General features: G+C 44.5%; 3 protein-coding genes across 3 annotated transcripts in view; all 3 read right to left on the bottom strand.

Annotated features, from left to right (window-relative positions):
- pcgf6 (polycomb group ring finger 6) overlaps positions 1–16,262 on the bottom strand; it is a 29,377-nt gene extending 13,115 nt beyond the window's left edge. Inside the window, exons 1-8 of the mRNA XM_035401134.1 lie at positions 15,596–16,262; positions 14,850–14,949; positions 14,511–14,607; positions 13,046–13,101; positions 12,524–12,583; positions 11,768–11,885; positions 9,876–9,903; positions 9,074–9,172 (exon numbers count right to left, since the gene is read on the bottom strand). Coding sequence (XP_035257025.1) covers positions 9,074–9,172; positions 9,876–9,903; positions 11,768–11,885; positions 12,524–12,583; positions 13,046–13,101; positions 14,511–14,607; positions 14,850–14,949; positions 15,596–16,123 — 1,086 coding nt within the window. The 5' untranslated portion in view covers positions 16,124–16,262. The remainder of the gene's footprint in view (positions 1–9,073; positions 9,173–9,875; positions 9,904–11,767; positions 11,886–12,523; positions 12,584–13,045; positions 13,102–14,510; positions 14,608–14,849; positions 14,950–15,595) is intronic.
- Positions 16,263–17,756: 1,494 nt separating this feature from the next.
- Positions 17,757–19,975, bottom strand: LOC118218468 (ATP synthase membrane subunit DAPIT, mitochondrial-like). The gene is made up of 4 exons (XM_035401135.1): positions 19,827–19,975; positions 19,137–19,252; positions 18,212–18,307; positions 17,757–17,948 (listed from the first exon to the last, which is right to left on the bottom strand). The coding sequence occupies exons 2-3, from the start codon at positions 19,221–19,223 to the stop codon at positions 18,218–18,220; spliced, it is 177 nt and encodes a 58-aa protein (XP_035257026.1). The 5' UTR covers positions 19,224–19,252; positions 19,827–19,975; the 3' UTR covers positions 17,757–17,948; positions 18,212–18,217.
- Positions 19,976–23,267: 3,292 nt separating this feature from the next.
- The window catches only part of LOC118218506 (RING finger protein 122-like), a 13,569-nt gene continuing 11,836 nt past the window's right edge, over positions 23,268–25,000 (bottom strand). Inside the window, exon 6 of the mRNA XM_035401205.1 lies at positions 23,268–25,000. This exon is cut by the window's right edge and continues 715 nt beyond it. The gene's annotated coding sequence lies outside the window, so the exon portion shown is untranslated.

Here is a 25,000-nt window from a genome sequence, read left to right on the forward strand (position 1 = left end):
CACTTTCTGCCCAATTTTTACTAGTCCTACAGTTTTTGCACTACATTCAAACTTTTCATTCAAACTTGCCGGAGTGAAATGGAGAGGATTTGAGGACATCCATAGGCTGAGCAATTTTTCCCCATAGGAAAGCATTGTAAGCAAGCCCACACAATCCCTTCAGGAATTGTAAGCTTTCTAGTTTTCCTCGAAGGCATGAGCGTGAGCACAGCTCTTTAAAAAATAAAGTTAAAAATAAAGTGTGTGATGACATTTTCTTTTCTATTCAAAGTTAAGAAGATGCAGACGAGGCTGTTTTTCCCTATAAAGGTAACCACGGTTACTGACCTCATTGTTCAGCAAATTTAAGCCAAGATCCTTGTGTGGGAGGCTCCTGGTATCTTTTAACCCCAAACTGCCCCCCCCCCCCCCCCACAGCATACATTTCCCACGTGTCTGTGCTGCATTACTGCATGGGAAATGAAGGCCCTCACTCAGGACGGTCGCTAAAGATCAGACCAGAGTCAAATACTTTTCTATACTTTACTGATCTTGTCTGTTGTATTGGAACCAATGAAATACTCAAAAAGTGCAAACCCCACCTATTGGCAGGCTCAATTATACCAGGCAAGATCAATAGAGCACAGAAAAGTTTTTGAATCCAAAACAATTACGTATTTGACCCAGGTCTTCTCTAAAGAGCAGCGGTGAGAACACCGGGGTCCAGGCCAAAGTCCCAAAAGCCTGGCCATGGCCACCTTACCACCCCCTGCATCTGACTGGCTACACAATCGCGGGCATTCCTACCCACACTGACTCCCCAGGGGTTCGGTGTGAGAGAGAACAGAGCTCCCCACACAGCAACCAGCTGAGCTCCCTGCTGAGCTCCCCACACAGCAACCAGCTGAGCTCCCCGCTGAGCTCCCCACACAGCAACCAGCTGAGCTCCCCGCTGAGCTCCCAGCTGAGCTCCCCGCACAGCAACCAGCTGAGCTCCCCGCTGAGCTCCCAGCTGAGCTCCCCACACAACTCCCCACTGAGCTCCCAGCTGAGCTCCCCGCTGAGCTCCCCGCACAGCAACCAGCTGAGCTCCCCGCTGAGCTCCCAGCTGAGCTCCCCACTGAGCTCCCAGCTGAGCTCCCCACACAGCAACCAGCTGAGCTCCCCGCACAGCAACCAGCTGAGCTCCCCGCTGAGCTCCCAGCTGAGCTCCCCGCTGAGCTCCCAGCTGAGCTCCCAGCTGAGCTCCCCGCACAGCAACCAGCTGAGCTCCCCGCTGAGCTCCCCGCACAGCAACCAGCTGAGCTACCCCCGGAGCTCCCAGCTGAGCTCCCCACACAGCAACCAGCTGAGCTCCCCGCTGAGCTCCCAGCTGAGCTCCCCGCACAGCAACCAGCTGAGCTCCCCGCTGAGCTCCCCACTGAGCTCCCAGCTGAGCTCCCAGCTGAGCTCCCCACACAGCAACCAGCTGAGCTCCCAGCTGAGCTCCCCACACAGCAACCAGCTGAGCTCCCCACACAGCAACCAGCTGAGCTCCCCGCTGAGCTCCCCACTGAGCTCCCAGGCTAAATAAAGGCTAAGAGCAAAGGATTAAAACCCTCCGGCGCCGTTATCCGCATGCAGGATAGGGGCGTGGCACTGAAACACTGGAGCGGGAAATGCGACGCATGCGCTGGATGCAGCTGAAATGCGCTGAGGGGGTAAATGCGACGCATGCGCTGGCTGCAGCTGAAATGCGTGCGCAGGACCAGCGCAGAGGCTGCGGGGGTGCCCTTGGGGCCGGTGCTGCGTTGGCGGTCACCTCCAGCCACCGCGCTAATCCCGCTGCGACCCCGCCCGGAGCAAGCAGGACGCCACGCCCTGCCCCGTCTGAGCAAGACAGGAAGTGATCCGCTTTTTTTTCCCTGCGTTTTTGTCCAATCGGCTACAGGGCTTGGCCAGCGGCAGGGCAGACTGCAGTGATGAGTCTGTGAGGAGCTCAGTGACTTTTCAATGACACCCCCATCCCATACAGACAGCCTAATACACACACACACCCATAAACAGCCTAATCCACACCCCCCCCCCCACACACACACAGTCTAATACAATACACACACACCTCATACACGCTCGCTCACTCACTCACTCACTCACTCACTCACTCACTCACACACACGCACACACAGTCTAATACAATACACACACACACGCACACACACACACACACACACACACACACACACACACACACACACACACACTCACACAGAAGGACAGTGTGGAAGGTTGCTACTGTCCGCTTTGTGTTAAAAATGTCAGCCATGCTCGAGTGGTTACTGCAGCAAGGGAACAGCGATAGTGTATGAAGTTTAATGAAGAGAAAAGAAACACATTTAACTCACTCCCTGTGCACACGTTTTCCCAGACAGGCGTTTGGGTGACAGATAAGCCTGCACAGCACTGCTACAGTACAGGGAACAGAGTCTCGCCCCCATGCCCCCTCATTGGCCGCTCAGCCTGTCAGTCAGGCAGGCTGAAGATAACGCACAGTAAAACTCAAATGAAAGGACCCCCCTTGGGTCCTCAGTTTTTGGGTTTGGTTGCGCTCACTGCTGAAAGTCCACTTCCAAGTACAAAGAATAGCTTCAGCAGCAGAGGCAAACCAACCTAGTGCCTTCAAAGCCTAGCTTAGTTCTGAGATGGTTGCTACCTAGCACTAGAAGCAGCCAAAAAGCAAGCATTCATTTCCAACAAAAAAATGGGTCAATTTCAGACCTAAATGCAGGGCCATATCTTATCTAAGGTAAAAAGCAAATGAACCAGAGGCACATTACAGAGTGCTTCAAACTGACTTTAAGCTCCTAGTCGGACAGATGACTCTTCAAACCCGTTATACACCAAGTTCTACACCATCTGTCCTGCTGAGTGTGTGTTAAAACCAACACCTCCACCACTACCAAAAACCCGTACAGGATTTAAAAGCCAGGCCAGTCAGAAACTACGGCTGAACGGGATTCTGTTATGAAATTTGAGAACAGCCACTGCATTTGCTTCACATGAAGCCTGTTTCTGAGACAAGCAACAAGCAAAATGCAGCCCATATATGCTTTAACTTATTGGAACAAAGGTCACTGAAGCAGTTTATCAGAAATAATGTCGCAAATTTGCATTGTACATGCACAGACATAGATGCCAATCTGAAAGACGTAAATCTAATTTTACATTTAAACGATAGGGAAGGTTCCCCTGGAGCTTATAATCCAGCGATTACATTTCATACAAGTGCAAATTGGTCATAATTCGGGAACAAAGAGCTGTGCCAAGAAGTCGGTGGGCTGCAAAAGATGAATCATTCATCTCAGCCGGAGTCTTAATTATTTAAGATCCCCTTCTCAAATTAGAATTCGCCAGAGGAAACGGAATGAGCCGGAACAAGTCATTTTGAGAAGAAGAAAACACCGCCCACAATCCCCATCAGCACATAACGGTGACAATCCTCGTCGGAAGAGAAAGAAACAAGGAGAGAAACGATTCATTTTTAACAGAGCTGCATCCTGACTTTGGAGAATATAACCAGCAGAAAAATCTCACCGTAAGAACAACGTTCATTGCTGAGCAGGACCCAGGTGGACCTTTTGGAAATCCCAGTGTCTGGGGTTTGACCACATTTTGACCTTTAGATGACCTTGAGCAGCTGATTTCATGCCGTCGGTGTCCGTCTGATGACAGGAACGCGAACTTAGCGTCGCGGGAATCAGAGGCTAACGTCAGCCGCTCCCAGAACAGCAGAAACGAGCCCTCCTGACAGATATATTGCTCCTGTTTCATAAAATACTTCACACAAGACAATAAACGCTCTTTAATTTCATCTGAAATGAAATAAAGCCCCAGAGGTGGCTGCTTGTTTATAAATCATTTCCTTTTAACTAATCATTATGTTCAAAGGTACAGTGATTAAAACATGCTGCTGCAACACGAATCTGAAACTCATTTTAAAAACAGGATGTTTTCCCCGGCCAGTTCTAGCCGGCTGTATTTAAAACCTGTGCCCAAATCAGAGAAAAAACACTTACTACTTCTACAAATAAAAAGGCTGCCTTTATATAAATCATATGTAATCTGTTGACTAACTGAACTGAATACAGAAGACATTCAAAATCACTGAGTCAAACGTTAAGCTCTCGAGAGTTCGCCCCGATCGATCACTATGCTCCTGAGAGTTCGCCCCGACCAAACGTTGAGCTCCCCCAACCGATCGCCCGGATCAATCACTAAGCTTCAGAGAGCTCACCCCAATCGATCGCTGCGCTCCCCCGACCAATCACCCCGACCGATCACTAAGCTTCAGAGAGCCCGCCCCAACCTGAGAGCTCACCCCGAGCAATCACTGAGCTCCTGAGAGCTCACTCCAACCAATCAAAAGCTCCCGGGAGCTCGCCCCGACCAATCACTGAGCTCCTGAGAGCTCACTCCAACCAATCAAAAGCTCCCGGGAGCTCGCCCCGACCAATCACTGAGCTCCTGAGAGCTCACTCCAACCAATCAAAAGCTCCCGGGAGCTCACCCCGAGCAATCACTGAGCTCCCAGGAGCTCACCCCGAGCAATCACTGAGCTCCTGAGAGCTCACTCCAACCAATCAAAAGCTCCCGGGAGCTCGCCCCGACCAATCACTGAGCTCCTGAGAGCTCGCCCCGACCAATCAAAAGCTCCCGGGAGCTCACCCCGACCAATCACTGAGCTCCTGAGAGCTCACCCCGACCAATCAAAAGCTCCCGGGAGCTCACCCCGACCAATCACTGAGCTCCCGGGAGCTCGCCCCGACCAATCACTGAACTCCCGGGAGCTCGGCCCGACCAATTACTGAGGTCACGAGAGCTCGCCCCGACCAATCGCTGAGTCCCGAGAGCTCGCCCTGACCAATCACTGAGCTCCCGAGAGCACACCCCGACCAATCGCTGAGCTCCTGAGAGCTTGCCGAGCGTGTACAGCCCGGCTCTGATGAATAATGCAGTCACTTTTAAGCTGAAGGCCCTGCAAAGCCCTGTAAGACTTCAGCACGCTCTGGTGAACATGAACAGTGTCTCCCGCCACTGTGGCATCACAAGCCCCCACCCCCCTCGCCAAAGCCCACGTGTACCCTCCCTCAAACATGCTCGAGCACATTCGCTACTTTAAACTTGTGTGTCTTCATTTCAAAGTCATATGAGAAAAACATCTCATTTATATAATGCATTTTATGCAACGCCCAGCCTAAAACCCTTGCAAACACAACAAGCCTGGACTGCGCGGGTCACAACGACTGTATGGGTGGGCAAATGGGTGGAAACACTGGAAGAAAGCAGAATCATTTCCTTATTCATGTACACATAGACATATACTCATACATACATGTACAAATACACATACTCACACATATACTCATACATACATGTACACATACACATATACTCGTACACACATGTACAAATACACACATACTCATACATACATGTACACATACACATATACTCATACACACAAGCACAAATACACATATAATCATACATACATGCACACATACACATACTCAAACATACACATACGCATATACTCATACATACATGCACACATACACATATACTCATACATACATGTACACATACACTTACACTCATACATATATGTACACATACACTTATACTCATACATACAAGTACACATATACTTATACTCATACATACATGTACACATACACATACACTCACACATATATGTACACATACATATATACTCATACATACATGTACACATACACATATACTCATACATACATGTACACATACACATATACACACACACTCACACATACATGTACACATACACTCATACATACATGTACACATACACATATACTCGTACGCACATGTACAAATACACACATACTCATACATACATGTACACATACACATATACTCATACACACAAGCACAAATACACATATAATCATACATACATGCACACATACACATACTCAAACATACACATACGCATATACTCATACATACATGCACACATACACATATACTCATACATACATGTACACATACACTTACACTCATACATATATGTACACATACACTTATACTCATACATACAAGTACACATATACTTATACTCATACATACATGTACACATACACATACACTCACACATACATGTACACATACATATATACTCATACATACATGTACACATACACATATACTCATACATACATGTACACATACACATATACACACACACTCACACATACATGTACACATACACTCACATACATGTACACATACACATACATTCACACATACATATACACATACTCAAACATACACATACACATATACTCATACATACATGTACACATACACATATACTCAAACATACATGTACACATACACTTACACTCATACATACACATACACATATACTCATACATACATGTAAACATACACATACTCACACACGTACACATGCACATACTCAAACATACACATACACTCATACATACATGTACACATACACATATACTCACACATACATGTACACATACACATATACTCATACATACACATACACATATACTCATACATACATATACACACACACTCATACATACATGTACACATACACTCACACATACATGTACACATATACATACTCAAAAATACATACACATACATTCATACATACATGTAAACATACACATACTGATACATACATGTAAACATACACACACACACATACACATGCACAGATACTCATGCGGGTAGAGTGCTGTAATAGGGGCTGCGTGTGTTTTTGTTTTTGGTGAAACCCTGATTGGTTAAAGTGGCCAGTGTGCTGTGGACTGTAGTGTGTGTGTGTGCTGAAAGCCAGGTCTCACTGCGACTCCAACTCTATTAATTATTCATGATCTGGGACACAGCAGGGGGCGAGTCTCTCACCACTTACTGCACTCCCAATTCTATCAACAGAAAGAGGAAAGATTTAAAAGGAGACCATGTTCAAGGAGAGAACTGCTGTTCCACACTCACTGCACGTACCTCTTCAGTACAACACGTTTCCCACTTTTCAGAATTAAAAAAAATACTCTTCAGCCAAGCTCCAATTTTATTTTTACAGGTTTACGGGGACCTGTTTTATGAGGATCCGGTTTATGAGGATATGGACATAAGGGAAATTACTTCACATTCATTTAAAAATCGCTCTAATCAATCAATCTGGACACCTGGCTGACACCAGTAGCATTTACAGCATCATTTCAACGCTTCCCACAGACGGGTCAGACATCCAATCAGTGTCTAATCACAATCTGAACACCATGGAGTGAGCCTGTCCTGGCCACATTCACACATCTATTCCTCACCACTTCTGGATGATTCAGCATCTTGGATCTGCAGATATTTATCCTCAGACATCTTTGCCGTCTACAGTGACATATTCTCCTCTTATAAAGATTAGAGAAATAAAGATTCTGCTTCACAGAACCTCAATGCCGGACCTATAAACTTATTCTTGTAAATAAGCAGCAGATTAGAGTGCACAGCCAGAGCAGAGACTGAACAGCAGCAGATTAGAGTGCACAGCCAGAGCAGAGACTGAACAGCAGCATGTTAGAGAGCACAGTCAGAGCAGAGACTGAACAGCAGCATGTTAGAGAGCACAGTCAGAGCAGAGACTGAACAGCAGCATGTTAGAGAGCACAGCCAGAGACTGAAGAGAATCAGATTAGAGTGCACAGTCAGAGCAGAGACTGAACAGCAGCATGTTAGAGAGCACAGTCAGAGCAGAGACTGAACAGAATCAGATTAGAGTGCACAGCCAGAGACTGAACAGAATCAGATTAGAGTGCACAGCCAGAGCAGAGACTGAACAGCAGCAGATTAGAGAGCACAGTCAGAGCAGAGACTGAACAGAATCAGATTAGAGTGCACAGTCAGAGCAGAGACTGAACAGCAGCAGATTAGCATGCACAGCCAGAGCAGAGAGACCGGCCATTAAACATACTGCAGTCTTCCCTTATTGGAGGATATGCTATCGGTGTGGTCTCAGATATAACCAATGCAAGCGGCCCGTTCGCCACAGAAGCCCAGCCGACTCCGCCCTCCACTAAGTACAGGTTTACTAAAGTCTGAAAGGAGTACAAGAGAGATCGGCCATTTTTGCGATCTTTCACAAAGACAGTCATTTTAAGAGAGGCTGCACAGTTGGAGGAAAATCTAAAAATCTGCTCGCATGAAGCGTGAGGCAATCTGAGCAGAACGCTCCCCCCCCACCCCCTGGCCCTCCCCACCCTTAAAAACGCATGATGAAAGAGGGCCACTGCAGGGTGTAATCTGAAATATCGGCTGACAGGGGCCTTCGCCGCGCCCCTCCCTCCCCTGTAAACACCAGCCAGCCCGGTGTTTCTCGCCGATAAGCTTGTCCCGGTCCGTGGGACTGCGGGCTCGGACTGCCTGCCAATCGCTGCGTCTGGAACCCGAAGCAAGACCCCACGGACGGGACCTGCCGTCCCGGGACACGCCCCTCTCCAGCTATGCACCAGACGCTGCCGCATCCCGCCCGGCAGCGTGCGCCCGTCGCCGTGGTAACACCGCAGCGTAAACCCACCGCTACCGTTTGAGCAGGAGCCCATGCAGTGTACTAGTGGTGTGTGTTCTGACGGGGGGGGGGTCAAGCAGGATCATCACAAACAGCACGGCACTGCACCGTACTCCGCTCGCTCGCTAACGGGAGCGCTGTTAGCCGCTAGTCCGCTCGCTCGCTAACGGGAGCGCTATTAGCCACTAGTCCGCTCGCTCGCTAACGGGAGCGCTGTTAGCCGCTAGTCCGCTCGCTCGCTAACGGAAGCGCTATTAGCCGCTAGTCCGCTCGCTCGCTAACGGGAGCACTATTAGCCACTAGTCCGCTCGCTCGCTAACGGGAGCGCTGTTAGCCGCTAGTCCGCTCGCTCGCTAACGGGAGCACTATTAGCCGCTAGTCCGCTCGCTCGCTAACGGGAGCGCTGTTAGCCGCTAATCCGCTGAAAGACGCCAGCCAGGCGGGCGTCACCGTCGAGCTCGGTCCGAGGCTCACCTGGCAGCCGGAATTCAGCTCCATCTTCCTCCTGATGAAGAGCTCCACGTGGCGGACGGTGGCCTCGCCGGACACTCGCACGTACTTCCTCTCCAGCGGCTGCGCGGGAACAGAAACGCACCAATCAGGGAAAAGGACGAGGGGGCGGCCCCTGCTGGGAAGGGTAAAGCGCTTCCACATCTGCACCTGCGATGGCAGGCGGTATTCAGCACAATCAACCTGGATGAGCACCAAAACAATGGAACGCCTCACTCTATGCACATTTATACAGTCATTTATCAAACTGAAGAATTTGGTATGGCTCTGCACAGTACCAGGGTGATGAAAACTAGACTGAAACTACAGGCAAAATAATGGCCGTGGAGGTGTTTTTGAAAGGGCAAAACATCTGAATGCTCTTCTACAATTCTGGCGCTCTTCCACAGAAGCCCACATCTCACTGCCAGGGGGCACTGCTGGATAATGAAGCTTTCTGGGGGTGGGGGTTGAGTGGGGGGGGGGGGGGGGGGGGGGGTTTTCGTGACAGCAGCCAGCCTGCTCTCCACTCCGCACTCCCGTTAAGAGCTCCAGTTTCACCCCCGCCGTGACCTCACTCCAGGAGGAAGGTCACAGGAGACGTCACTAGCCACGGCTCCTCCAGGAGCTCACGCTAAAAAAACCGGCTGGTCATCCCTGCTTCAGCACGCTTACCCATAATTCCAACTGGTCAGCACATGTCAGGTTTTCGCGTGTAACCAATACCAATTTCCAACTCTGTTCAATGCTCAATACAAACTTTAATTTTAAATAAGTCAGCAATTACCTTGTAGTTTTCAATTCCTTCCTCTGCTCTGTAAAATATGAAACAACACGAATAACGTTACATTGTGGTCAATTTTAATTTATCACATTCTAATGAACATCCCTCAACCACCCTCAACCTTTTCAGCCACGCTCCACTAAATGGCTGCTCTCCAATTTTTTCAAGGGCACTACCAGACACACTCCTCCTATTATGCACCTCGGAATAATCTGCTAAATTAAATGAAGGAACTGATAACCCTGAGAAAGTGTAAATCCTTTGTTTGGGATACTCCGGAAGAAAATGGCGATTCTTTCACAGTGTAGGATACTATGCTGTGTAGACTGGAGTTAACCTACGTAGTGCAGGTGTTCTCTGCGTGTTACTGTGTCGTTACGCAGTCATTTTACACAGGAATCTGCTGGATTTTATTTCTGCCTCCTGAGCCAAGTCTCCCCTGATTTTCATCTCAAAGGACTTCCTGGTTAAATCAAGGTTAATGCTCGGAATGAAATACACCGTAATAAACAGTAGATTTTATTTTATACAGGCATAATCCCTTATAAGTATTACAAGAGCACTGCCTCACTGCAAATGTTAAAGCTGTGGCTCGTCTCCAAACAATGAGGGGGCAGGTGGTAAACCCCCCACCCGCCCCGCCCCATCCATAAGCACAGCTCACTGCGGGGAGATTCGCACATTTCTGTCCGACCACTGACCTTCTGCCTTTCTTCTGCAAAATCAAAAACCCAGAGGCGGCTGAGCATTAAATAGAACCTGCATTTGAAACGGACGCTCCAGAATACGGCGACTCCGTGTCCTTTGACATGTAATTAAAACCGCAGGGGAGAGGGATGATTTCTGACTTCACACGGTGCGGATCCCGCCACGTGCGCGGCCCCGCCCATAACGACAGCTACAGTGTCTGCAGTGGCGCGCGCTCTGCACAGAATGCCGGCTCCTCCTTACGCAACACACATAACAAAGCGCTAAATCAGACTCGCAAACCTCCACATGCTGCCCGCTTTTCACACCCATTTTCACATGCATTCGATCGGCTCACGTTTATCAAAAAAAGGAAAGAAAAAAAAAACACAGGCACGTCGAGCACGGAATATTGTGATAGATCACATATTCACGTGCTAACGTTTGAAAAATCGCTTCCTTGGTACCCCAGAGTGCGCTCAGACAGGTTCATGCGCTGGTTTTGTTAATTTGAAGCAGAGATACAGGCGTGGTTAGAATGCATTATGAATCTGTAAAATATATACATTTTAAATCATACAACTGAAATCACCTTTCGTGCACAAGACAAAAGAATCCAGAAAATGTACATGTCATAGTGGAGAGCTACTCTTCCCCATGATATACAACTGTGCTATAAGGAAAGTAGCAAGCCCATGGACAAAGCACACAGTAAACCTCGGCATTTCATCCGCATGCACACAGCACACTAATATAACCGCCTGCTTATTTTACTCAGGGCTTATCCGGGTTAATCCGGCGCCTACAGCTAGAGTTAAGTTTTAAAAGCAAAAACCACACAAAGGACAGACAGGTCACCCTGGCTTATCCGTACTGAGAAAATCAGCTCGAAGGTGTTATGGGAACACGCCCACGAAATGTGAACGTGACCGTATCACCACCTCCTGGTGAAAGACGGTACTTCCCTGGATAAGAAAAGGCTGGACTGCAACACGCCCCTTTGACTGTTATATAAATTTTAATACAAGGTCATGTCCCAGTGATTCCTTTTTTTAAATAAAAAAATATTTATCGTGAAAAAATCATTGACAATAAAGACGTTTATTAATTCAAGTTCTCTCCAAGAGTGCTGAGAGCTCCATCTTTTATGAGGAACTGAGCTAGCAGCAGAATATTTTTTTCCTAAAATGTGAAAGAGAGACACTGACCCAACAAACTCCAGCACGAGGGAGACGTCCAGCTCGGAGGGGATGGTGAACACGGACTGGGGCAGCTGGTCCTTCTTCAGCTTGCCAGGCTTAACTGAGGGCATGGGCGAGACGGGCACTGGAAAGTCAATACAGCGACCGTCAAGACTGAGTAAGGGCACAGGTAACCGCACAACCCTGAGACACAGCACAGGCAACACTAACAGAGACCCACAGCACAGGCAACCCTCACAGAGACTCACAGCACAGGCAACCCTCACAGAGACTCACAGCACAGGCAACCCTCACAGAGACACACAGCACAGGCAACCCTCACAGAGACTCACAGCACAGGCAACACTAACAGAGACCCACAGCACAGGCAACCCTCACAGAGACTCACAGCACATGCAGCCCCCACAGCACTGAGACTCACAAGCACAGGCAACCCTCACAGAGACTCACAGCACAGGCAACCCTCACAGAGACTCACACCACAGGCAACCCTCACAGAGACTGATATCCAGAGTGGCTAAAAATGCAACAGCAGGAGCAGAGAACACATTCTAACGCATTTATAATTCCAGCCATTTCATTTCCCGCCTCTGCCAAATCTTCTTGTTTCTTTCCTCAATTTTTTTCCGCTTCAGAAATCCTCTTTCTGCTAAAATGTGCTCCATACACGCGTGTGCTGGTTAAACACACTAAAACGTTCAAACATGCAGATGTACCTGCGCAGAAACACAGGTCTGTGTTTGTGCAATAGCACGCTTTTACCTGGCTTTGGAACCTCCAGCCCCCTCTGTTTGTAGAAGGCACACATTCGCTCCCTCTCTCCTAAAACAAAAGCCCCAGACATTTTAGTCGCCTATTTCTGAAAAGCATAAGGAAACAGTTCCCACATTTTCCTTTAAAGTAATATATCCCTTGTGGAAAAATATCACTGCACATTATTATATTAAAATTATTTTTGGTAGGTTTGTTTTAGACTCCTGCTATTTGTACAAATAAAGAACAAAACTTCCCAACAGCATTTTTAAGAGGATTAGTATCTGTCATTCCCAACCCGAATATAAGTTATGTGTCCGGTGTTACTCACTATCTCAGCTTCTGCATTTCTTCTTGATTGACAAATTGTGCACTTAACTTTTGATTGTGCACTTTCTGTCCAGATTTCTTTTTTTAATCAGCTTTTCAAATACTAAATCCTGACTTGATCCTGAACTCAACTGCGTACCATAGAGGAGACCACATTATAATCTAACCGGCATACAACTGTCTTTCATTACTGTTACTTACTTTCTTCCAGATCTGGAAGCATCTTGAACACAATGTCCTGTAACTGTCTGTCTGGCCTGTTAAGAGAAAAAAACTATGCATTTAATATAATATAGCTTTACCTTTCAACCAGAAAACATTGTGATGGCAGACATTTTACCAATCAGGTTAAAAGAAAGAACAGACCACATGACTCTCACAGTATAGACCCCTTCAAAGTTTGTAAACAGTAATGTAACAAAATAACAAAGATGTGCATTTGGGCAAAGATGAGCATTTTGGCAACAGAAAACAAGCTGAGTGACTATGCAGAGCAGTTAAACTTCAGAGACTGGGCAAGTCATGTCAGTAAACCTACCCTACCAACCAGCGAAAATCTTCTAGATTCCTATGGTATAGCTGACTTGGGTGTTGCCAGATCACATTTACTGGGACATGGAGAGTGCTGATGTGCTAGATAAGATGGGATCATACCTACTTTCTGGGCAGCAGTAAAACTGAATCATACTTACACAAAACTGCTTAGCTAGCTCAGGGATGATCTAGCCAAGATATTATATGTAAAAGAAGTGTTCTTTATCGTGCATTTCAGCTTCTGAAATGACCAGCTGCCGCTTGACTGTAACCAATGCTAGGCAGCGTTGCCAGATGGAAAGTACAGCGATATCACATCAAGACTTTAAAATGATCAGATTTTACCATACGCAGAGTTTGCGATGGCTGACAGGGGGCAACTTCACGACTGCAGTCCTGCGCAGAATGACTGAGGGCCATTTATATAAGCTTGCTTTGGCAATGTTGATTGCACCTGCATGTTTGTGTAAACAAAACACATTTTTAAAAGATACGGATAAATAGGCTTTGTATATTTGTACCACTGATATCCCACCGTTACCTCCAAAAGTAATGGCATCCAATATGAAGACACTGTCACTGTTGTTATACTTAGTATAGGTTTAAACTTAGTTTAAATGCAAGTGCTAGGGGCCTGAGCCCCAGTAGAGCATTAAGTCCAGCAATGCCTCTGGTAGATGATATCACGAAATGGTTCCCTGAACACTGGCCAGACATACGTGTATTTGGTTGAGAAACCTAGAATATACACCTGTCACACCGCTTTTTCCATAATAAAAAAGTTGCACTTCCGTTGCCAAAATGCCCGCGCGTGTCTTTGATGACGTAAGCCTTGAAAGGGTCTATATGGCGTTACAGATAATCACTGTGGAGCTGTAGCTCCCTCTGGCGTTAACATTGCCATGGTAATAAACTCTCGAGGGTAGGCAGACTATTTGCAGCACAACACTAACAGCCTACAAGCAGCAAATTAAGATACGGCTTCTCCATGAAATTTAGGCTATTTCTTGGCTATTTCATTTTTAAAATATACTCGAAATGTAGTGATCACAACCGCAGCTAGGAAAGGGTAAAACTTATATAAAACAGAGTACATTAAAATTAATTTTTCAAAAGAGCGTTTGTGCTGTACCTGATATTGTATAGTGGCTGGGTCTGATGAACAACAATGTTGCAATTTGGACACCGGTTGCTGTAAAAAAAGTGTTTCACGATGCAGCTTTTGCAGACTGGAGACAAATAAAAACAACAAAAGAGAAAAAAATTAATTTGTTGCAAATAAGGATCACAGTCATACCCACTTCAAGATTACGTCTAGAATGTCTTGCTACAGTCTTCCCGAAGTTGGGAACTATCAGATAAAACATTGTCGTGTAACTTGTGATTCTGGCTCAAACACGCACTGATAACGTTAACTGTATCAGCATTAACGGATAACTAATAAAAGTCTGAATTATGCGTTGAAACTTACATGTGTGTAGACATTCTGTAATAGTAGTGGCATCGATGTAGAAGCCATTGCAGAGGGCACAGCGTATGTAGGGGTAGAACTGAGTGAGATTGAGTGAACGCTGAGCACAATGAAAGAGGGTTTAAAATTAGTTTTTATTAAAATAAGTAAATCAGCTCACATTGCACCGAGCTATAACACTCATTACATGACAACAATAACTGAAACAAATCACTTGTCAATGCGCATTCAGCTGATATAGTACGGGAATATTTCCAGTTAACGTGATTCAATAAAACAGCGTTAATGATAGATAATTGCCATGGTCAAGAATAAAAAGACTGCAATCCCTACTTAATTCAAAAAACATTATTTGAATATATGCTTGTGCGAGTTGTGATCATTTGTTATCAAACTAGACTGGTCTATGGCATTCCGAGTTCCACTAAGCCTAGCCTAGCAAACTGGCCAGCTAAGCAAACTTTGATGGATTACACGGTGACAACATAGCTGCTTAGGCTAGCTAGCAAGATGTAATTTCGTTGCAATAAAGAAGAAACTTGGTCTATATAGCTAACAAACTGTAGCTAATGCTAAATAATTATCCACGTTAGCCAGATAGTTAACACGCTTCTAACTTGAAGATTCACCGGTAAAAGTGTTTCATCAGCTGATCTAACGTTTGCTAACGTTAGCAAATACTCATTAGAAGCTATCGTGATGTTAGCACTCTGATAGCTAGCTGGAAAATTATAAAGACACTTTACCTCGTCGTCGGTACCATCATTGGACTCCCTGTCGTCAACGGTACCCAAATCGTCGTTTTCGCAGGGCTCCCCTGATCTTTCAAAGTCCTGATTCTGTTTATCAGCCTCTGTGCCATTTTCCACCGTGTGCCCGGCGTCGGGTTCTCGCATTTCTTCCATGTCTACCACGAGCTTTTGGCGCACAGCGCAGTATTTGCACACACAGTGCTGCAGCCGCCTCTGGTCCTTTAGCCCACAGTGCCCCAGGGAAACTGGAAAAGAAGCGGTAAACAATGTACCGACCACCGACCCACAGCAACAGGCTGCGAGCGCTGCGACAGCCGTAAAGAGAGCGTGGACCCCGAGGGCACTGTGGTGGAAGGCGCTAGCTAGCAGGCTAACGTTACAGTAGCAGATTGCTTGGCTCGGCTGATTCCAGATCAGCACACGCAGCTTTTCCAGGCCATGGGACAAGGATGCGAATGACGGGCAATATAAACGGATACTGGTTTGGTCAGAAGCAAGGCGGTGGTTTCGGAGTGTGATCATAGATCGTAGATCCAAAATCAAAATAAATATGTGGTAAATATCCTTAATTGCATGCAAAAATGATAATTAATAAAACCCTACCAATTATGTTTTGACGAGTGTACATGAAGCATACACAAACACGCCAACAATTCATGGATAACTGAGTAGGCTATGAGAAAATAAAATTTACTTGTAATGCTCCCGACCTATGATATGACATTTATCATGTTCGTAAACGTGATAACGCAGGATTCAGGATTGCATCAAATTTACATTTAAATAATGCTATGTTAAAATATCTTAAAATTGTGATGTTTTATGATCTGCCGGTGATAGTTTTATACTGCAAAAGTAGACCAATAACCAATTTAGTTCAAACACAGTTGCTTCATTTACAGATCAAATGCATGCTCATGTGTTTCAAAGGTGAGGTAAAAATATTTAATTCAGAGGATAATTCAACACAACCATTTTCATTCTTACTTCAGTAGGCTTGAAGTGGAATTAGATTATATTTATCGTGGAATATTAAATTGTGCACACTGCATGACACTCAGTGTGCAAAATATCAACCTACCTTGAACACAGCCCAAGTGTCAGTATTTCCTGTCTGTTAAGACTAGTGCTAACACCACCATTGTTCTGAGGTAGTTGATGTTGTAAAGTCATGCAAGTATGCTAGCCAGTATTTCGTCAATTAACTGTTTGTGGAGCTCCTGGCAGATTCACTGGAGCACACTGGCTAAGTTTTGTCAACCGGGACACTCAAAGGGCACTGACACCATATATTGGCACCACACTAAAATGCAGAAACTGGAGAGTTTCTAGCATACCACCCCTGGCTTAGCCAATTCCCATTTGTTACCCACAGATTTCAGTGATCAATGATCCACAGAATCAGAAATGTGGCTTAAAGCTGTGCAGTCATCACTTAATTCACTCTGGTGCAAGCCACTTCCTGTGGGATTTGCACACATTTGACTGTGACATCACAGTTCCACTTGAAATACTGCACATCACTGGTCTCCATGCTCCACAGCAGAGGACATGTGCAATAGCCCCTCCCCCAGGAGCCTCTTCTCAGGGCTGCCTTTCTCCATGTTTTCCGACCTAATTTCACCATTTGGATTTGTCAGTAATCATGATTCAGTCTGCCAGTCACTCAAATATCTGTTAGTTAAACTTTTTTAAGCTTTGCAGGTGCAACTTCATAATCTTCATAATTATGATGCGGAGCAAAGCTTTGAAAAATAATGTCAAGACTAGAGCATACATTAACCTGTACCAGCCAGCCACCAGCACTTCATACACAGACCTTTACTGCAGGGGTAAAGCTGGATTGCCTCATCATGCACTCTTGGTTGTTCCCAACCATAAAGTGGTTTGCTATATAACACAAGAACTTAAAAGCAAAGTATAAGATGAATGTTGTTAAAATTACCTAAAAAACAAAGAGAACATGTTTCACATTGGAGCAGAGCTTAAGCAAACTGGACAGTTTACCGATTACAGATTCCTTTGAGATTTTCTTAAGGTTTCCCCTGATGTTTTAATATCCCACTGCTGTGAAAATTTAGCTCCAATAGAGTACTGAGATTCAATTCTATGAATGCCATTTCCATATAAATATATAAATTAATCTAAGCCTCAGTGTCCATATTATGCTTTATATAGTAAACTACATTATATAGTACGGCATACATTTTGTAAATAATACACTTTTGCCTTTTTTGCCATTTATTTTAAAGTCGAAAATGTAGGGTTCAGAAGGGTTGTCATCTTCATGTATGTAAAGCCAGCTTCCAATTCACTCTGTACAACAGAGTGCAGATCGAAAACAAACCTACAAAAAAACAAGAAAGAGAAAACATGAAACAGATGAGGGTAAACAGCCTACTGCTCACATAACAGCACCTGCCTGAAAGTGAAATTCCCCCTTAAAGCTGTGTGCGTGTGTGTATAAGTGTGTGTGTGTGTGTGTGTGTGCGTGCGTGCGTGTCTGTATATATGTGTGTGTGTGTGCGTGTGTGTGCATGTGTGCATATATGCATGCGTGTGTGTGTGTGTGTTGGATTGCACCATGGGACAAACAGAAGATGCACTCACCACTGACTACTTGGCTGTAATCTGTTTCTGTTTCTTGGGCTTCAGCTTAAAGAACAGGATGATTGCAGCAATGCCAGCGTATGTGGCCAGCACACACTGCAAATGTAAAGGCACAGCCATGCACAGTTACAGCCCTCAATGCAGCACAACCCTAATTAGCAGCAATGCACAATATGGGCCGATTTCAATCACCAACATGTCTGCCCGTGTTGGCCAATATGGATGAAACCGCACTTTACTCTGCAAATGCAAACTGAAACCAAGTTTCAGCATTCAAGAGCAAAGATGTCAACTTAACATATGAAGGAAAAAATCATCACATTCGATTTGTGTAGCAAAATATTTCAACCTGCTGACTTTATCATTTAGTCAGGAGTGTATATAGCTTTGCTTGTGTCTTTGGGTGATAAAATGATTAAATCATAAATTAGAGAGTTTAAGATGCCAATGATTAGGTCTCTGTCTGAGCAAGACATTTTCACTAAGTTTACGGCATCAGTGGCACATCAAATACCAGGCTGGGTATGTTGCATCATTGCATATGACCCACATCGATATTATTCTCTGATATCAACACGGGCCCAAAATTATTGTGCAGCCCTACTAATTAAACAAGTTAGTAGTTAAACAAACATCTTAAAACATCACCAATGCTTAAAGCACGGTTACAGATTGTATAAACAGTCAATTATTTTGATCTCCAGCAGTAACGTTAATTCAGAGTCAATTTATTAGAATAATCTACAACCTTGCCATGCATGATGTAACCATCAAGTGCAACTACTGAAATTATGCAGCACAGCGAACACGAGGTCTAATTTATCCTGGGGCTTCGAAGTGCTCTGAATTCATACTGAATCAATGTTCGATTTCCATTCAGTTGCAAATTCAGTATAAATAATCTGCATCGATTCGTTTGACTTACATTTCTCCTTCCTGTAATAGTGTAGCTGTTGAAGTGTTTTGCAAAACCAGTAAACTGGTGTTGAGTTCCAGCATCATGTCCTGCCATGGTTGATCTTCTCCGGTAAGGATATCCTCCTGTAAAGATAAATTTGCTCGAAATCTAACGTGCCTTTTAAAAATTTAACTCAGTTACACTAAACAGCTACTGCGACACAGGTTAGCTAACAACCAAGCAAACTAAACAGCTAGTGCACCAATTGTGTAGTAAGTTATAGCGGCACGCACAAAAACTGTTCACCAATCTTAGGATCATTCAACTTTAGCAGCAAGGTGTAGCCTAAGGTACGCACCGCTAGCTAGTGTCATTCGTTGACTACTTAGCTATGACGAGTCCAGTATTAGCCTGGTAGTTAGCTAGCTAGTTAGATTCGTATTTGTCGTGCATCGACTATCAACTGGTCAAGCTAGATCGTTCTGCCTGAAACTAATGCACAACTATCTGCGTCGTGACGAATTTTTCCATTTTTTGTAGCTGATATGTAATCACAGCAAACTACAACATTCATAAGATAGCTGGCTTCATATTGTACAGGGAACCAGGATGTTCCACTAGACAGGTTCTTCGACACAGAAGCACGAACATTATTTTTGTAATTAATTAATTAATGTGCCACGTAAGGTTGTATTATCTCAAACATTAATCCGTTACCTTCCCAGAACGACTCTCTTCTGGAAGAACAAATGCCTCTGGGTTTGAACAAATTTACAGTCCCCCACGAACGACTTCTTTACTATTTCTTCGATTGCGATTCAGCTTAACTAAATATGCTCATCGCCACCTACTGAACTGGAGTGTAACTACCCGCTCGCTGGGTTTTTACCTTTTTACAGTCTCTGGTTTTTACCTTTTACACAAGTGATTATTAGCATGGTATGGTCCCATATCAAACCATTACAGTCAGCTATTACTCCCCTCGTGACCGCAGGTGGATGGCTTTTTATTCTTTGCGGCTAAGAGAACAGACAAATTTGAGAATGTTCAAGACAGACCCTTTCTTTCCTCATTCAGAATTCCCACTTTCGTGACCATTTTCCACTCCCGCCAGTACAGAATATAGGAATATTGTATCTTATTTTCATTGTGCTCTATGTTCCTCCACCTTTCCAAAACTGCACCACTGTGCACATTGTGTACAGCTGTATAATGGCAGGGCCTATTATACAGTTGTACCGAAAAGATATTTTACTATGTATACTGTACATTACATTATCAGTATGTCAATTTGATATTCTCACAAGAAGCAAAAAGCCACCGAAAAAAGAGCTTTGTCATTGGTCATAAAATCATCCACCTATGGTTTCTGGTAGTTTTCCATCCTGTGCCACATGATGGCAACAGCTTGCCAATTAACAGCATGACTTAAGATCAAAGCCGGTATGGAACACTAAATTGTATGTGCTACTGAATTTACAAACAGTCTTTAAACAATGACATGGGATTATATGGTTGTTTGCTTTCTTTGTCTGGCCCTTTCATCTCCAGAGAGGTAATTTTCTGGTGTATGTAGTATTGCACAAGCAAGCATGTAATACTGATTGAATATACTGATTGAAATTAATTGAAATATCTTACATGCAATGTGCTTCTTTGTGTAATGTGCAATCTTTGTTTCTACACTAAAGACATTTTATCAAACCAGTGTTCCTGTAAGATGCAATCATTTAGTCATCATCTGACAGACTAATTTGTCGTCAGGATGCCTGATGATCCCACACTGAAATGGAGGTGCAGGGTCCTCCTGATGGTTGACCACTGCTCATATGAGTGAGACATCTGTGAGAACACCGTCAGTTATTCTATTCTAAGAGAATCCAGGGACATCCAGGAAAAAGGTGTGGTCTGGGAGCTTACAGGAAACTCTGCCAGTGAGAGGGAACAGCCATTAAAACGGCAGCTCCGTGAACTCTGACACTGAATGCAGTAAGACTGAGAAACTACATGGTGGGAAGCTTTTAAACAAAGTTCATTCTGACATAAAGAAACTCAGAGAAAAGTTATTGGAGTTCAACAAGGCAGCTGTTGTTAAATGTTCAACATCCATTACATTTGTGTGTGTGTACATTGCTATGAGCTGGCAGGCTGTTGGAATACTCTGTCACTGTGTGGGTCGTCTCTCATGCAGTTAGCAAATGATCATCTTGCCTTATGTGCATCACGAGAGTTTCTGCCATCTGATCTTAAATGAACCACGATTAAAAAAGAAAGAGAAACAGGTAATGTTCTTGCTGACCATGGGATCACCCCAGTCTTTACATGTTTATTTCATTGTGCATAGCGCCTCAAATGGTCACGTGGGCTGTGGAGTGCTGGCAGTGTGCCAGGTGTTTTGGAGGGGAAGAGAGTGAGAGTGTTTTTTCTTTTGGCACACCATTCTGCTACCTAGGGGCTAGGCGGGACTAGGAGCTGACAGCAGCAGCATGGTGTTGCACTGAGAGCTGAGAATCTCACCACACTGTCTGTGACACACCCAGGGTAGTCATGGAAACAGCCACAGTGACATCACAGGGCTCTCTGTGGTTACTCATGCACTTGCAATGACTCTCAGTGTGATGGGAGACAGGGGAATGGCACAGAGGTCATCAACCTCAAGGTCAGGGAATTAACATAGCATGTTACCCCCTGATAGCTGACACTCAATAGGTTAGCAGTACGTATAGCTTAATGAGGACTTCTAAGGTTTGGATAAATATAAACACAAAATGGCTAAAAACGAGATGCCTTTGTACAAGCAGTTCACTGAGGCCCAGTTTTCTAAGAGAGGCCTCAGGAACAAGCCCATCCTATGCACATTAGAGGATGTGCACTCACAGGGGGAGGGGACACTTCAGTTTGCCCTGGAGGACAGAAAATGTTTGGTGTTGGGCAGTGCTATTAGGCACAATTATATTCCCTACCACTGTCACCAATTCCCACATCTCTCTCTCTCTCTTTCCCCTTTCCCTCTCTCTCTTTCTCTCTCTCTCACACACACACACACTGAGGTGTCTGTTTTGCCTCAAACAAAAAAAGCTAAATGTATGGCTGAATCTGACAGGCCTTAAGACCATGAAGCTACACTACAGAACTGCGGATGCTGCTTGTCCAGCAGCTGATGTTGGTATTGAATCTGATGACCATGCACATGCCTTCCTATCTATGCAGAGTATACTCCTTACATCAAGGACTGTACAAAAGAATGCTCTCAAAAGGATCTCTAAATTCCCATGCTGTTTGACACATCAGAGGCACACAAATAGATATTTAGCTTATCTGACGAAACGGTTTTCATTTCATTTTGTTCCATAGATCTGTGTACTTACGTTAGTTAAAAAAATCAACTAGCATTCTGTTTCTGGCCAGTAGTTAACTGTTAAATAGTTTGTTTTTAAAGTAATGTGGCATTCCTCTTATCCACTTTTATATTTGTACAAAATAAAAGATTGATATTTCAACAAAAGAAAACAATGTGTCAGCATTCTTAATGAAAGGCACACAAATTACCACAGTTTCACCAGCAAATCCCTAAACAGGAACTAGGACAACTTCCTCTGTTCCAGAACTGCATTACTAGCACTGCTCAGCAGAGGGTGCACATGAGCATCCCAAACAAGCATCATAAACCTGACATAAGCACAGGTCAATGTGCATTCCATCTTCTCTGCTCAAATTCGACTTCAGTTCACTTTTCATATTTTGCTCGTTCTGTGTCCATGATCTTTGAAACTGAATTGAAGCCATCAATGCAGTTTCATCCCCCCCCCCCCCCCCCCCCCCTTGGAAACATTGGTTATGTTATTGCTTTTGCGTGCGCTAAATGTTTTTCCACAAGCTAAAGGTCTTAGTAAATCAGGCCCAGATGTGGAATACATTCCCATGATTCATAAATTACTACTTCAGCACTGCATACAGAAAAACCCCTGCAGGAAAACTCTTTCAAAAAGAGCAAATCACTGTTCTGCTTTGGGCAACCCCTGTAGTGGAAGACAGTGCACAGGAGGTGTCCTGTCAAAACGGTAGACAAGCCACATGGCTTAAAAAGTAACTGCAGCGTACGTCGAAGCTTACCTCCCAAAACCTTAAACACACTTGTTAAAAAAAAGGTACACAGGCAGTTTTTCAAAAGGTTTTATTTTTTTACTTTATGTGGGTGGTATAACAATTACGGACACTTTCAGAAAAGCTCAGACACGTTACATTTCCATCTGATGGCTGAAATTTTATTGATCTTCTTTTTTCTCCCCCAGATATAAAGCAGTCTGTCTTTTGGCACATTCCTAAGATGTTTCCGGACTCAGAGTTCCCGTAATGAGGGGTGTGACCCGTAGCTGGCCTCGTACGGTAGCTCTGATCGGCCCAAACTCAGGGCTGTGACCCGTAGCTGGCCTCGTACGGTAGCGCCAATCTGCCCAAACCTGTTTGGCAAAACAACAAATGTCTCACGAGTCAGAGCAACAGCAGACATTCGATCTCCTCTTTCTTCCCTTACAAGTCCTTAGTCAACACCACTCCTGTCATTCTGGGGAAGCAAAATATTGCTTAAAAAACCAGATCTATAAGAGTCACTTCCAACCCTGGTGAGACGCAGTTCCAGCCCTGTCCAATGACCATCTGCCTCAAACAGTAGGTTCTGTCCTTCAGTAAAATAATTAAGAGGGGAGTCATATTGATTAAGCAAACATAGGTCTAAAATAGAATTTTGAGAAGTATGCAGAAAACCACATCAACATTCAGAATTCTCATGTGAGCAAACACAATCCAACTCTCCGGGAAAGTTTCCACAAGCACCTTTCTTTGAGTTCGGAAACAGAATTAGTTTCACACTGTGCCTCAAAACATCAGGTTCTATATTTATATTTAGGTGCAGATCGCATTATAAAACATTCAAGGATTAGGAAAACTGCAAACTTGCTTGTCTGGCTTATTTGTACACTTGAAAAAAAGCTTGAAATCACAATTTTATTTTCACAAGTGAAACCAATCAGATAAGATCTTACGAGTGCCGGTTTACATATATCGTCAACAACAAAACATGGGCCAACGTTCAAACATTCCCAGAAATGAACAAATTCACTGAAAACGTCAAAAACAATTTTGCATGTGTTATGCAATGCAATGAAATGTGAAGAACAATGGCCCCTAAACTAAAGATTCCTGTGAAAGTTGCATTAGATTATTGTGCCACTCTCACTCTTGGGCCTGCATACATTTCAGAAATTCCTGTTGCCCAGACGCAAAAAGCGTGAGCAACTGACCTCTCCACCCCATACTTCTGCAGCATCGTCCTTAAAGCGCATTTCCTTAAGAACCCCTGCTGTTTCCCCAACACAGCGTTATAAACAGAAGGGCCATTAAGCCTGGCAAAGGTCATATCAGAGCGCACGCTAAAAAAGAAAAAACAACACAGGACCGTGCAAAACGCTTTGCAGACGGTTCAAATGCGCTTATGAAAGACGGCAGGATTTTAAAGATCGGCTCTTACGCAACGCAGGAACCGGAGTACAGGAGGCCTGGATTCTGCATTACGTTTACGTAAGACTCAAAGTTATCAGCACGGTTTTGATTCTGCGCCGGACAATTGCGGTCTCTTCCGTGTTAAAAAAAGGTTTAAATTCTCAATCTATGCTTGTCTATATAGTTTGTGTGTTTCTTTATGTTTTATTTTTATTGATATGATGTCATCAAATCCGTACTGGCTAATTTATTGTGCAACCAGAAGTAACGTGGGATTATAAGATTATTATTAACTTGCTTCCATGTTGTATTAGGGAGCCAGTTCTCTGATTTTAATGCAAATCAGCTTTATTACTGCGTCAGGTCGATTTAAATCTGTTCTGTTTTATTAA

Source organism: Anguilla anguilla, chromosome 18, assembly GCF_013347855.1.
Source record: "Anguilla anguilla isolate fAngAng1 chromosome 18, fAngAng1.pri, whole genome shotgun sequence".
NCBI lineage: Eukaryota > Metazoa > Chordata > Actinopteri > Anguilliformes > Anguillidae > Anguilla > Anguilla anguilla.